We start from the raw sequence: 16008 nt of genomic DNA on the forward strand, positions 1-16008 counted from the left end.
CTGATCCCCAGGGAAAACATTGCTTGATTGACAGCTATTTGGAAAGCGAGTCAGGACGTGCTAATGGGCCAGCACTCTGCCCACATGAATCTAGAGCAATTCCCATTGGCTCCTGATTCTCCAGGGCTGGAATTGGTGCTGGAGAGCTTGACAAGCTGCTTATAAGCACTCCACTCCCCCCACACACTCATTCCAGCCAAGAAGATGGCTCCACAAAGGACAGCACTATTCTTGCAAACACGGAGCTTGATAGAGTTTTGGATGAGGTGAAGGAGAGTTGGGGCACCCTCTACCCTAGAGTGGGAATGAGGCTACCGTCCGCAGTTGACCAGGCCTGGGTGGAAGTGGCTGAGGCATTCAGCGCTGTGAGCCTCACCAGGCTGACGGGTGGCATCCGCAGTGGAAGCCTTGGACCAAAAGGCCACAGCCATGGGTCAAGACATCCAAGGTTTGGGGCACACTATGTGGTCGATGGCTGAGGCTCAGGACAGGGGAGCCCAGTCACAAGTACATTGTTGCGGCGCTCCAGAGCTTGGTCATGACTGAGGGCATCAAGAGCATTGACCGGTCGCGGACTGACTTGCGCCAGTCAGAGGAACATGTCTCACTCGCTGAAGGACATGGCTCAGTCTCTGTGCTCTATGGTTGATCAAATCGAGACCCACATTGAGACGAGAGCGGACCCCCAGGACTGGCAGCGCCAAGTGACGGATGGAGCCTCTGGAGTTCACTCCGGCCTCATCTCTGGAGGCCATCAAGCACCCAAGGGAGGAAGAGGTGATGCAGCCTGTGCCGGTGCCTCCCGCAGGAGTGCTTCTGAATCCCTCCATCTGATACTGCTGCATCTGATGGACAGCGGGCAGAACAGGGTGGTACCCTGTTCCAACATGCCTCAATCCTGTCTGAAGGGTGTGAGGGAGGTGCTGGGTGTGGAGGGTGTGACAGGTGATGAGCATGGGAGGTTGGTGTGGGTGTTAGAGGACGGCATGGGGCAGGGCTCCCAGGACAATTGAACGTTCCAGCTGGGGTCACTCTCAGGGGCAGCAGGGAACAGGGCCAGAAATGTGAGGCTGCCTTGTATGACAGCTTACCCAGTGAGTGACCCATCACCACTCACCATCTCCATAACCATGCCCTGCACCACTGCACCCCCCCCCCCCACCCCCCACCCCCAATCCCAAAGAATATATGGGCCCGTGAGATGGAATGACCAGCACACATGCAGGGATCACCGGGCAGATAGTGGAAGGTGATCCTAAAGGCAGGAGTTCGACTTTGTCAAATGATGAGGAGCACCAGAGCCCACAGCCAGTCATCATCATCGTCCATCCCATAGACAAGATACTGCCTGCCCATTGCCAACACCCTGTAGTGATGCTGGCAGGACCCGCAGAGGGGGGAGAGGGTGCTGGGATAGAGTGAGGAGGGACATAGGAGGCTGTGAGCGGCTATGTGGAAAGGGCACCACTTGGAAGTGGGGGATGCATGGGGAGAGTATGGAGAGGTAAGACAGGGTGGCGGCGTTGCTGTTGGCCAGGCCTCTTAGTTGTCAAATCTGGAGGTGATGAGTTTGTCCTATATATGGCAACCCTGGAGCACACATTGGGCGACCTGTTGTGCTAGCCCGGGCTCCATGCATGCTTTTTCCTGGCCATCCTCCTCGTCAGATGAGGCCTGGAGTTTGTCCTCCTCCTTCAGTATGTCCCCCCCTCAATTGTGCGATGTTGTGCAGGATGCAGTGGGCCAGCACGATGTTAGAGACCCTCCTGGGGCTATATTGGGGTGCTCCACTGCAGCAGTCAAGGCATTGGAAGCAGATCTTATGGACGCCAATGCCCCGCTCAATGATGCTCCTGGTTGCTGCATGGGCACCGTTATAGCAGTGCTCCGCGTCGGTCTGGGGCCTCCGGACAGGCATCATTAGCCAAAATTTCAGCGAGTAATCTTTGTTGCCCAAGAGACAACCCCTCACCTGAGGGAGTGCACTGAAGGTGCCGGGAACCGCCGAGTACGCCAGAGTGGATGACAGATGGATGACGGTCATGCACACTGCCTGGATATCAGGTCACACACCAATTGCACATTCAGGCAGTGGAAGCCCTTCTGATTGATGAAGGGCACCCCGTGATGAGCCAGTGTTCATAGGGGGACAACTGTGCCACCGATCACCCCCTGGACCTGGGGCATGCGAGTGATCCTGGCAAATCCTGCTGCCCGGGCATCCTGGTGTGCCTGGTCCAGATTTAAGTTTATATAGTCTGCTGCATTGACGCATAGGGCATCCATTACAGTGCTGATGCACCTGTGTATGGATGTCTGAGAGATCCCCAATAGGTCCCCGCTTGGCCCCTGGGAAGACTCAGAGGCACAAAAGTTCAGGGTGACCGTCATCTTGATGGCCACGGGAAGTAGGTAGCCTCCTCCAAACCCATATGGTGCATAATCTGGCACTGGTGGCGCACGGTCTCCTTGGCTAACCAAAGTCTTTGACAGCACAGGCAGTGACGATACACACGTGCCCTGGTACGGCGCCTCCTTTGCACCTCCTCCTCGGCCTTTTGGGTGGTCGACACTTGAGCCTCAGTGGCTGGTCCCTGCTCTTCTGGGGCAGGCTCCTCTTGTACAGGGTTCTCCCCGAGAAGGCCCTGTGCCTCCTTATTCCATGCATCCGCAATGGCAGCTGCGGCCAGGTAGATAGCAAACATTACTAATTGTACTCATTCATTCTTTGCAGGAGGGAAAAGAGAAGACATGTTAGCAAGATGAGTATTCCCTTGCCCTTCCAAATCCAACACGCTCCATGCTGACCCCCGACTGCACTTCAGCTCCACAATCCACATGGCTTTCCCCCCCCCCCCCCCCCCAAACTCACCCCCACCCCTTAGCCAATCCCCTCGATGTTGCCTTCCACACTGCACCACTGTCTCGAGCAAAGTGGCATCGGGGAGCCTCTACCCTCACCACCCGTCCCTGTAAACAGGGGCACCGCTGACTGCCGCAACTGGTGTCAGTGATAGGCCCTGCAACCCGTCCTGTCTCTTCGTCTCCTTATTGGGGCCTACTGTGGGTGCCCTCATTGGGTGGGCCGTGTGTTATCCCGCCAGCAGGGTGACACCTGGTTGTGTGCTGGAGAGGGTCACGGTGTACCACCAATCGCATCCAAGCTTATAGGCTTGTGTGTGGGCAGGTCCTGCAGATGGGGATGAGGCAGGGAAGTGAGTGGCTGCTGGGAGCGTAGCTGCAGTGTGATGTGGGCCCTGGGTGTGACACACAGATTGTGACAACTTGTCCAGGGGCAGAATGGATGAGAGCAGGGGCGCGGTGGAAAAGCAGAACTTGGAGACGGCTGGTGGTTCTGTGGCATGGGCTAGCAGATAGGGTCACTGGTGAGGCCTTTGCCCTGAGGGGGGCAGCGTGCCAGGGACGATGCCAAAGACCACGGTGCACGTGTCCTTTGTTTGGGGTGAGATCTGCTATTCCCCTGCAGCAGGGCTGTGCTTCTGATAAGTGCATTGAGGACTGGCAGCACTTGAGCTTGGCCATGCCGATCCTGTTGACAGAGGGGTGGCCTACCAAATGATCAGAGGCTCTGTGAACATTTACACGACACAGTGAACAGCCAGAAGAGTGAGCAGCAAAGAACCTGTAACTCGTTCCAAATGGGTGCTTTAAAACAAATACTGGTCTGATTCCGGACATTTCGATCCCGAGGGGGACACCCCAAATCCGTGGATCTGTCAGCAAGTTGCTCCCCACTATTCCCCCCCCCCCCCCCCCCCCCCCCCCCCCCGCCCGACCCGGGCAGCCACCCCCCAGCAAGCGGTACAATTTTAAACAGTTTTTCAAACTTTGCTTACCATCTCTCTTCCCCTCGACAGCCATAGCGCCCAGTCCCCATTAGCAAATACCTGTAATAAATCGCGCCCGCGTGACTTACACCCAAGTGGCGGGGTATCGTGATGGTCCGGAGCACAGTGCGTCAAATATGCTAATCATATTTAAATGCATGGAAATGCCAGTTTTGCATGCTGCCGCGGAGCACAGACCTAGTTATCGCCACCAGTGAGGGACCAGAGCACAGTGCCCGAATCGCCACCTGGCCTTGATTTTGGCCGGACGCCCGATTCTCTGCCCGAGCGCGGTTTGCGATTGCGGCATTGCAAGGCGGAGAATTTCACACTTTGTTTCATGTTACTGACGGTAAGTGTGCTAATAGCATGCATACTGATGGTAAGTTTGTTAATACCGTGCATTCTGATGGTAAGTGTGCTAATACTGTACATACTGATGGTAATACCCCAGGTATGGAAACATCATTATTGACATTTCGAAGTTAGAAATTTATATCAATACCTGCAGCCCTGCCAGCAGTTTTTAAAAATGCTCTTTATTGCCGTTGCACCTTGAACACAGACTTGTAAGAAAAAGAAAACATTGTTACAATTCCAAGCAAATTTGTTTTAGTTCTCCTGAGCTAAATATTTATTTAAAAATTATTAGTAGGTACATGACCCCTTCAGACATTTTTCAGCAAGGTTGAAAGGGCTTAAATATATTTCAGAAGCTAAACACAGAGATTTTTGAGGTTATTTAATGTGTTGTATTTTGCATCCAGCATCGTTCAGATGAGATCAATCTATTCCCACTCAGAACAGCCAAATAATTTTAGTACATACTGCTGAATATTTGGATGCCTGAGGTATTATATAGTCCAAGGATATTGAGTGCCATCTCTTGTTCATGTACACTATTATGCTACATGCTCCTCTTAAAGATGGAGCTGATATTTTCGCACTGGGCAGTTTGTGCTGACGTGGAAGAAGCTGGTACTGATATCTAATATCTGAGAAGCTACATGGGGTACATTTTCTTTTTAAATGGCTATATATTTCCTATAGCAGTCAAGCTAGCATCCAGCTCCTATATGACACATGCTTTGTACATGCATCACTTTTAAAATAAAACAAGCATTTTTTTTTTTACTTTACAGGACAGGTATTGTTTTTTCAATTTCAAAGTTCACAGTAATCAAAATGAAACATTTTGGGAATTTAAAAGTTTTAAAATGTTATCGCACACGCCAATATATAAACACTGCACTGATGGTGATTATTCTGGGGGAGTCAAATTAATGCACAATAATGGGAGTGTACAAAAACAAATACTGGGTAGGAAGCTACAAATACATTGGGATTGCAGGATCAGTATATATTTGACCAAAAGTGGAATAGACCATACATGAAGTGGTACAAGCTGAAAATGACTGATGGAATTATTCATCATTAAATATTCACTCTGCAAAATTCAGAAGACTTGAAGTGGGAATGCAGCATTAATGACAATTCAAGACAGGCATCTGCGAGTTCAAGTAGATAAAGAACATATAAATGAGAAAGGTCCACATTTGTCCAAGAGATGGGCTCCAGACGATCCATGTGACAATTAACAGTCACAAGTATAGAGTAAGCATAATGCTACCATTGTTGTACATCAACGATCATCCTCTGCGAAATTCAGTCATTTTCTCTCAATGCTGTCCTGCCCCATATCACTAACTCCTTCCAAGAACATTTTTCTAAATAACATTTGCTGCTATTAGATTCCCAAAAATGGAGAGGATCCTTTTGTCAAAGATTTCCGTCTTTTCCTGTTTTGCTCAAAAGAAAGTTGAGGTTGCGAGAAAACTACTTGGATGCAACTTGCTTGTTAAGTGAGAGTTATTTCATTATTTTCAAGCCTGCTGCAAAGTTTCTTCTGTCCTTATGAAATCAGGCACTTGACTTGTTAAAAAGGCTGCTTGAATGATAAAAAATAAACAGTCGACAGTATCTGCTGTAGTCATTCAACAGCAACGTTTGAATGTCCAACCGGGATTTTCATTCTCCGTTCCTTCGCGCCGACGGGATTCTCTGTTCCCACTGCAGTGAATGGCGATTCGGCTGAGCGCCAAATTCTCTGTCCTCTCTGCTAGCGGTAGCGAGGCAGACTCACAACGGAGAATCCCGCCCCAGGTGCATTAGACATTGAGGATTTCAAATTCTTCCTCTGACTCAAACAGTTTGTCAGCTGGTTCAACAAACTCTGTAGGTCAAAGAACAAAAGACAAAATAAACATTATTAACCGTATAAAGTAAACCCAGATTATCACTTCATGATATACTGAGAGAAGAATGCAATTATTGAAAAGCAAACTTTAGAACAGATAAAGAAAAATATTTTGGTTCAAAGTAATGAACAGAATAGAGGACGAGAAAGGTGACAGAGGCAAAATCATTAGGATTATTCAGTATACAAGTAGATGTGATGGGAGTCTTGGTGTATGTGATGTTCTTTGTATTGCTTATTTCAGGATGGTTGGCGTAGTGTTTACAAAGATCACAAAATAGCTTAAACAAAGCTATAAAATTATTAACACTACTAATTTGGATTCGACATTTACTCCTAAAGAATACACAGTTGATTAATAACATTTAACTGCTCTCATCTACAGCTAATCTTAATACTGATATAAACTATGATCTGCTCTCACTTAAACTATTTGTACTTCTGACTCTCTCTAGTTAACTCCTGCATACACTCTCTTACAAGGCTTAGCAACACTACCTTATATAGTTGTAACTGTAGCTCCCTCTAGTGGCTACTCTAGGCACATCCTTAACCCCTGCAGTTCTGATAATACCAGTGTACCAAAGGAATGAGCTTTAATTAACCCTTTAATAAAACCTTTCTCATCCCTAACTTTTCTTATTTTCATATTTGTTTTGGTGCAGCAATATCGAAACAATTCTTCATGATCTTTTTATTTAAATGTAGAAGTATGAAAGGACCACTCTAACAAAACCAACTTACAGTTATATAGGACTGTTTATATAATTAAGTATCCGAAAGTGCTTTAAAGATGAATGATGGGCCGAGCAGAAAATAGAGGAAAAGACAGGGGAGGTGAGAGAAGGGAATTACGTAAACTTTGAGAAGGCCTCTGTGGAGGAGAGAGGGGTGGAAAGGTAAATATGTTTAAGGAGAGAGTTCTGTCAGCTTTGGTGGAGTGGAAATAATACTGCAGCCAGAATTGGAAGAGTACAGTATGTATTCTGAGATGTAATATTGAAGAGGACTAAGCTGGTGTAGAGTTATGTCCTGGAGGAATTTAAAGAAAAGAACCTTGATACTATTTTTATGGGAAAAATAGTGAGCCTGTGAGGATAGTGTGATAAGTGTGCCAGACAATATACAAGATAGGATATGAATGCAGTGTTGGTGGAAGGTGAATCTAAGAAGTTGGCATGAAGAATATATGGAGGTTTGAGTTGACTAATGGGGTTACTACAATAATAAACAATGAATAATGTCTTAGCATGAATCTTACCTGCTCCTGTGGTCTGCACTTCAGGTTTGGTCGCAGGTATAAAAGGAGGCCAGTGTGAAGGATGCTTCTCAACCAATTCAAACATCCGGAAGCTTCGGGTCATCAGAATTTCCTGTTGTTTGGCACATTTATGTCATTAGTCGTAAGCTCAACATAATTTTAAATGTCACACTCTAAACTATCTTTATGGGGGCAACTGTATTATTGTATTTCAATTTCAACCCCGAGTATCCCAGACTAATCAGGATGAACGTTTTCCTTATTGTCAGTTGTACAGGCAATGAAATTAGTTTGGGGGCAGTCTAAACCTCGGTCCTCCTGGGTAAGAATCCACACTACAAAACAGTTTAAGTATGACACTAAATCATTGTGATGCAAAATCAGTCCTCACAGATACCAGTGCTTATGACATTAACCTAGCAATGACCCATGGTTCACTTCAAAGAGGATCCTTTCTTAACAGTCAGACCGTCATTTTTGAAACATATTTCCTTGTGGTTTGGGCAGAGGGCCATAAAAGATGTCCATTTTCCAAGAAATAACGTCATATTTCAGAATAAAGAAAGCTGTGGTCCCTTAAATGTTACAAACTTCCTCAAGACTTTTTTTTAAAAAGTAAAATCATTTAGAAAATGAGAAACAAATCTGAAAGAACACTAAGCTCAAATAATATGAATCTCAATGTTAAATTAAATCAAAATTAAATTCATGCCGGAAGAACTGGTGTCTACCCGAAGGGAAAAGAAATTATGCACCACCTCAGGGTGAACAGAGCGAGGGAGATTTATCTAGACCACATCCTAATAACATCTTTAAAAAAGCTTTCCTGTTGGCAATGCTTTTTTAAATGCTTACATGAATGAGAGGTCACAGATGTAGGTTGAGAGGCGGTAGATTTAGAACTCAGATGAAAAGGAACTGCTTCTCGCAGAGGGTGGTGAATGTGTGGAACTCGCTGCCACATAGTGCGGTGGAAGCCGTCATTAAATGGTTTCCAGGAGATAGATATATTTTGGATTAAAAAACGGGTTAAAAGGATATGGGGAACAGGTAGGAGGTGGATTTGAGACCAGGAAGAGATTAGCCATGAACTGATTGAATGGCGGAGCAGGCTCAAAGGGCTGAATTACCTACTTCTGCTCCTAATTCCTATGTACTTATGGGAGCGTCTTTGGTGAGGGCCAGAATTTTGCCCACCCATAATTTCCCTTGAGAAGATGGTGATGAGACACTTTCTTGAACCTCTGCAGTCCATGGGGTGCAAGTACACCCACAGGGCTGTTAGGAAATGAGTTCCAGGATTTTGACCAAGTGTGTCATAGAACATAGAACGATACAGAATGATGATATTGTTCCAAGTCATTATAGTTCCAAGTCAGGATGGTGCGTGGCTTGGAGGGGAATTTGTAGGAGGTGACATTCCCTAGGTGAGCGAAGTATTGGAATTGGAAGGTGCTGTTAAAAGAAGGCTTGGTGAGCTACTACTGTGCGTCTTGTTTATGGTACACAATGCTGTCACTATATTGGTGGTGAAGGCGGTGAATTGTGAAGGTGATGGATTGCGTGCTGATCAAACAGGTTGCTTTGTCCTAGATGGAGTTGAGTTTCTTGAGCGTTATTGAGCTGCACTCATTCAGTCAAGTGGAGAGGATTCCATTACACTCCTGACTTGTGCTTTGTAGATGGTTTGGGGAGTCAGGAGGTTACTTGCCACAGAATTCAGCCTCTGGCCTGCTCTTGTATTTATATGGCCAGTTCAGTTCAGTTTCTGGTCAATGGTAGCCCCAAGATTTTGATGGTGGGTATTCAGCAATGATAATACTATTGAATGGCAAGGGTAAATAGTTAGAGATTCTCTATTGTTGATAGTCATTGTCTGTTACTTGTGTGTCATGTGGATGTTAATTTCCACATATCAGCCCAAGCCTAGGTCCTGTTGGAAGTGAGTATGGACTGTTTCAGTGTCTGAGGATTGACGAATGATTCTGTGCAATCAACAAAAAAACTAGGTGAGATTCTCCGGCGGCTGGATGTTCCATTTTGCCAGCAGCCCGGGGTTTTCCCGATGGCGTGAGGCTGCCCCACAATGGGAAATCCCATTAACTGGCCGGCGTAACAGAGCATTCCGCTGGCGGGTTGAGGCAGAGATGTGGCACAGCGGGGCAGAGCATCCCGCTGCCCAATTCTGACCATATGATGGAGGGAAGGTCATTGACGAGGCTGCTGGGGATGGTTGGGCCTCGGACACCACCTTAGTAACTCCTGTCGCAATGTCTTGGGACTGAGGTCATTGGCCTCCAACAACTGCAATAATCTTCTTTTGTGCTAGGTATAGGTGTCTGGTCAGATAATCAGATATGCTGGCACTGGGCATAAAATGTCAGAGAATATTAAAATTCTATGGTGCTGTTAATCTCCAGTCAAAATGCAATTATTCGAGAAAATCTTGCATTAATAACCAATCTTCTTTTGAACACTGGCACGGAGACTATTTAACCTGAGGGTCATCATGACTGTCTTCAATCCAATCTTCACTAAATGCCCTTTCAAAATTAAGTCTTGCACTTTTCCTTCAATCTGATGTAAACTCCACAGGCGTGATTCTCCGCAAATGCGGAGAATAGTAAAGGCTGCCGTGGGACAGGCCGTGACCCACGGCAGCCTTCACGGCCACTTCCGGGGCCGATTCTCCCCCCCAGGCGGGGCTAGGAGCACGGCCCCGTGCGTCACGGCGGCGCGGCCTTGACGACCGTCGTCAAGGCCGCACGTCAAGCGTCATGGCGGCTGACGCGACCGATGACGCATCCGCGCATGCGCAGGTTGGACAACGCCAACCCGCGCATGCGCAGTTGGCGCCTTTATCCTCAGCCGCCCGGCAAGACGTGGCGGCTTGATCTTGCCGGGCGGCGGAGGGGTAAGAGTGCGTCTGTTTTGGACGCTGGCCTGACGATCGGTGGGCACCGATCGCGGGCCTGTCCCCTCCCGAGCACAGTCGTGGTGCTCCCGTGCCAATCGGGCCTCTGGATGCCCCAAACAGGCATCTGCCGCCCGTTTCACGACGGCAGCGAGCAGGTGTGTTTGCTGCCGTGTTGAAACGGGCGTGAAGGCCCGGCCGCTCGGCCCATCGGCCTCGGAAAATCGCCGCTCGCCGTAAAAAACGGCGAGCGCCGATTTGTGGCGTGAGTCGGGCGTGGGGGAGAATAGCGGGAGGGCATGAAAAATGTCGGGAGGCCCTCCCGCTATTCTCCCACCCGGCGTGGGGGGTGGAGAATCGTGCCCCACAGATTTCAAATTAATGTTTAATTCATAAAAGAATAATCAGGATTCAGATTAAGACTAAAAATAGAAATGGTTTAATTTCATACCTTCTGTACAGAACTACACCAGATTTCAAAATCTCTTTCAGTGTTGAAAAAAAATCCCTGGAACAAGAAATAAATGTCATGAAAATGTGAAAATCAGTAGGATGTGCAAACTTATGCAATCAGTCATGAGCATACTGAACTTCAACATACCTTTTTGACAGCACAAGATTTAAAGCAAGTAGATAAATTGCTATCCCATATTGGTCCATCAATGGGGACATTGATCCTTGATTATTGCTAACTAACACTTGGGTTGTTTAGATTTAGTTAATGGATTAGTAGAATCTACCTGTGTCGCTTTCACAGTAACTTACTCTTGTGATTCAAGCTTGGTGAAGGGCTTCTCTCTATATCGGACTTGTGACATAAAAATGTCACTTTCTTGTCATCTGCTTTAGTGCATTCATGTAACAAAGAGAGAAAGGCAGGCGGCGTTTATCCTCAAGGTTTTTCCTCCTCCTCCTCCAGGTACTATGTTCTAAGACGGCATTGGCAGCTGTGGATTGGTCCATGCTTATGCTTAGCAAAATACTGCAGTGGGTAGGCTTGCTTCTTGGAATGTGACTGACCAGGACACTCTCCTGCTCTTACCGTTTGCCATTGGGTACATTGAAAGGATATACAGACAGATAAACCACCCTGTATGGCTATGTTATGAAGGCACCTTCCATGACCATCAAGCCCTGAAATGGGACGTGAACCCAGAACGTCTGGCCCAAAGGTAGGGACGTTACCACTGCACCACAAGGCCTCCAAATTATCCTCAAAGCTAGAACAAATCAAACAACATATATTTGCTCTGTAGAACACAAAGTCTTCCCAATGGGGATGTTCCTGTTCTTAATTAGGCTGTTTGGCTTGGAGGAAGAAGGTAGGAACCAAACTTGCAGTAAGTGCTTCCCCAGGGAGTACTTATTAAAATTTGGTGGTGAATCAACCTACGTTGTTGATTTGTACTTCCTAACAGCTGGTGTGTTGCAACATTGGCAGGATGTAAACAGTGGCGTTCCCCAGGGGTCAGCGTTGAAACTATTACTATGCGGGTGATTTTAAGCCCACACTAGCCGTGCGTGGATAAGGTGAAGTGGCTGCAAAGTCCAGAGAGAACTGGAAATCGTGAATCTCTCCGGCAAGATGTCAATTTCCGATCTTCAAGCCCCCTCATCAGCGGAGTAACGTTAAATATGCCGCAGGAGCCCAGGAACCCCATTTTAATATATTAGCATGTCATTCGTGAGCATTCACTCTGGGACCCCTCACTGAATATTCATTGGGCGCTGGCCTGCGGCCTGACGTCACACTGGCACCATTTCTAATAGCTTGACATAAACATGAACCTGACAGAGAAGACCGAGATAGACATTTCTTGATTAATTAGGGAATCAGAGGTTACGGGGAGAAGGCAGGAGAATAGGGATGAGAAACATATCAGCATGATAGACTGGCGGAACAGACTTGATGGGCCGAATGGCCTAATTATGCTCTTATGGTCTTGTGAACCTGGCAACCTCACCTCCGAGGGAGATTTCAGAGGCGAGTGCTCAGGCAACCATCACCCTCCGAAAAATGAATTGGGTACTCTAAATTTAAAAAATTTTTTTAAAAAAAGAACCCGCATCACCCTCCAGGGTGTTAAAGCTTACATGGCACTGGAGAAGACACGGGAGACACAGGTGAGTTGAACCCGGGGCTGGGGGTAGATTTCAGTATTGCAAACCCAGCTGCAGGGGTCGCTTGCAGGCCTTACCAACCCTTCATGCCAGGATGACCCTTGCTTTAAAGTGGTTTAAAGGCTGGAATGCAGGCAGCGCTTCCCGCGACCTCTTGTTTTCATGGCCAAACTAATTTCTTGTTGCCGATTTATTTGATTAACCAAATTTAAATTCCTCAAATGCTACAATGGGATATTAACTCATGTCCAAGATTGAAAATATTCTTATATCGATGGCTTTTAGGACATAACATGTCTTGCCAGAAACAAGGGTGGAAATAAAAGAATTATTTTTAAAAAGGGTATGAGAAAAAGGAAGAGGAATGGGACTAAGTATTTAGCACTGACCGAGACAGTCCAGGCACAGGATCAAACAAACTCGTACTGTAAAACACTGATTCTGCTAGCAGTGCAGCGCAATCTCGGTTTCAGGCCATAGCTCCAAATTTCCAACTGGGTACCCAGATGTCGAAACCTCTAACTTTCCTGTTTGATGCACCATTACAGTTTCTCCAGAGCTTTATCCGCTATGAGCAACCATTAGGATAAATCTCATTAAATGTTTTGTTACAGTCATCATTATCTGTAGCCATGTATAACATTGAAATAGGATTTTTGTTCATAATCAAATCACTGTTTTGCCAGCAGATGGTGGTACTGCACTCTGTAAAGAAATTCAACATTCGAGCGTATGCCGGAGAATACAGAAGAACAAAGGGGGGAGGTCGACTGTTGGGGTCTTCAAGGTTCAAAACCAAGAAATTCAAAATAATCAAGTACACCCCCATTGTGGTAAAACTTAATTCAAAATCTCCCGAGCAGCATGCACTAGTTGGGAGGCAAGAGAATTTAAATGGGATATAGAAGAAATAAAATGGTGAGCACTAGGCTAAGCTAATTTTTTAAAAAAGCAGCACTGAGCAATAGATAAATTTAAAAGGGGTGCACTCAAACAAAGCAAGAAATAAACTAAAAGGGGAGCTGTTTTTCTTGCATTAATTCATGGGATGTGGGTGCCGCTGGCTAGCCCAGCATTTACTGTCCATCCCTAGTTGCCCTTGAGCCGGGACGAGTGAGCTGCCACTTTGATTAAGTGCCACATCACAGGGTATTGCGGAAATAAAAGTTCATGGTTTATGGAGTAATGTATTGGCATGGATAGAAGAAATCACTGGCGAACAAGAAGCCAATAATCGGAATAAATGGGTCTTTTTCAGGTTGCCGAGGTGTGCCACAGGGATCAGCGCTGGGACCTAAACTGTTTACAATTTATATAAATGACTTGGATGAAAGGACGGTTGCCAACTTTGCAGATAACACAAAGATAGGTAGGTAAGTAAGTTGTGAAGAGGATATAAAGAGGCTACGAAAAGATATTGATAAAGTGATTGGGAAAAGGTGTGGAAAAAGGTGTATACTGTGGGGAAATTTGAAATTGTCCATTTTTGTAGGAAGAATAAAAGAGAGGCATATTATCTAAATGGTGAGCGATTGCAGAGCTCTGAGATGCGAGCGATCTGGGTGTCTGTGCATTAATTGCAAAAGACTAGTATGCAGGTACAGCAAGAACATAGAACATACAGTGCAGAAGGAGGCCATTCAGCCCTTCAAGTCTGCACCGACCTAAGCCCTAACTTTCACCTTATCCCCGTAACCCAATAACCCCTCCTAACCTTTTTGGTCACGAAGGGCAATTTTTATCATTGCCAATCCACCTAACCTGCACGTCTTTAGCAAGTAATCAGGAAAGCTAATAGAATGTTATTTATTGCAAGAGGAATTGAACACCAAAGTAAGGACGTAGTAAGTACATCAGTTATATGTAGAACTTGAGACCACAACTGGAGAACTGTGCACAGTATTGGTCACCTTATTTAAGGAGGAAGTAAATGCGTTGGAAGCAGCTCAAAGTGGTTTGCCAGATTAATACCTGGAATGGGTGGGTTGTCGATAATGAGGAAATATTAGGTTTGTATTCACTGGAGTTTCTAAACTCTTCTAAGAGTAAGAGGCAAATTGATTGAAGTATGAAGATCATTAGAGATATAAACCAGGCAGATGCGGAGGTGATGTTTCCTCTTGTGGGAGAATCTAGAACGCGGTGTCACAGTTTAAAAAGGGTTCGCCCAATTAAAATGGAGGTTAGGCAAAAATATTTTCCTCAGAGGGTTATGAATCTTTGGAACTTTCTTCCTGAAAAGATGGTGGAAGCACAGTCCTTGAATATTTTTAAGACAGAGGTGGATAGATTCTCGGAAAGCAAGGGGATGTTTGGTTATCAGGGATAGGTTGGATGCAGATTTGAGGTTACTATCAGATCAGTCATGATCTTATTAAATGGCGGAATAGGCTCAACAGGCCAATACATTACTCCCGATACCATGAACTTTTATTTCCGCAATAACCTTTGACGTGGCACTTAATCAAAGTGGCAGCTCACTAGTACCGGCTCAAGGGCAACTAGGGATGGACAGTAAATGCTGGGCCAGCCAGTGGCACCCACATCCCTTGAATTAATGAAAAAGAAATAGATGCTTGCTTCCCCGTTTAAAACCATTAAAAAAGCAGATTAGCTGATCACTATGTCATTGCTGTTTGTGTGGCCTTGCTCTGTGCAAATTTATGCACATAAATGATGCTTTGCACATCAGAATTTAGGGAGGACATTAAGGACCTTAGAGAAGGTCCAGAGGAGATTTATTAGAATAGTAGCCAGGGCTGATAACCTTCAGTTATGGTGAATGATTGGAGAAACAGTTTTTCTTAAAGGAGAGAATGTCAAGAGGAGATTTGATAGAGGTGATCAAAAAATAAGGAGAACATGTTTCCAGTGATAGACGGGTCAACAACCAGAGCTCATAGATTCAGGGCGAATGGCAAAAGAACCAGAGGTGGCACCAAGATATTCAGGCACTGCCTGAAAGGGTGGTGAAAACAGTTTAATTGTAATATTCAAAAGTGAATTGGATAAGTATTTTTGTCTTTGGAATGAGAAATTAAATTGAGACCCTGAGTGCCCTGTCTCTCAGCATGGGTGTAAAGGAGGCCATGGTACTATTCGAAATAAAAGGAGTGACGTTATCTCTGGTGTCCTGGCCAATATTTATTCTTCAATCAACATCACAAAAACAGATTATCTGGTAATTCTCTGGTTGTGGGAGCTCACTGTATGGAAAATGGCTGCCACGTTTCCTATAGTGCAACATTGCCTACACTTCAAATCTTTCCAGTGGCTGTAAAGCATTTTGGAACATCCTGAGGTCACAAAAGTCATGTCTTTCTTCACTTGAAGAGAAAAGAATATCGGACTATGGAGAAAGAGCTGGCTAAGAGGCGGTGTAGACTCGATGGGCCGAATGGCCTCCTTCTGCACTGTAAATTCTATGATATGATTCTATGATAATGGTACTTATTGGCTAACCTTACCAAAGAGCTAGCACAGGGCGTGATGGGCTGATGGCCTGCTTCAATGCTATATCATACTATGATCCGATGAATAAGGGTGACCCTAAGTGGATGAATGAGTTGAATGGCCTCCTTCAATGCTGTAAGGTTCTATTCCATAC

At 45.8% G+C, this 16008-nt stretch overlaps 1 protein-coding gene across 2 annotated transcripts in view; it reads right to left on the reverse strand.

Annotated features, from left to right (window-relative positions):
- Positions 1 to 4369: 4369 nt before the first annotated feature.
- atg4a (autophagy related 4A, cysteine peptidase) overlaps positions 4370 to 16008 on the reverse strand; it is a 57694-nt gene continuing 46055 nt past the window's right edge. Inside the window, exons 11-13 of one of the 2 annotated variants that reach the window (XM_038776156.1) lie at positions 10732 to 10788; positions 7367 to 7478; positions 4370 to 6081 (exon numbers count right to left, since the gene is read on the reverse strand). In XM_038776156.1, coding sequence (XP_038632084.1) covers positions 6017 to 6081; positions 7367 to 7478; positions 10732 to 10788 — 234 coding nt within the window. In that variant the 3' untranslated portion in view covers positions 4370 to 6016. The remainder of the gene's footprint in view (positions 6082 to 7366; positions 7479 to 10731; positions 10789 to 16008) is intronic. The other variant, XM_038776157.1, reaches the window with a different exon arrangement.

Source organism: Scyliorhinus canicula, chromosome 17 (genome assembly GCF_902713615.1).
Source record: "Scyliorhinus canicula chromosome 17, sScyCan1.1, whole genome shotgun sequence".
NCBI lineage: Eukaryota > Metazoa > Chordata > Chondrichthyes > Carcharhiniformes > Scyliorhinidae > Scyliorhinus > Scyliorhinus canicula.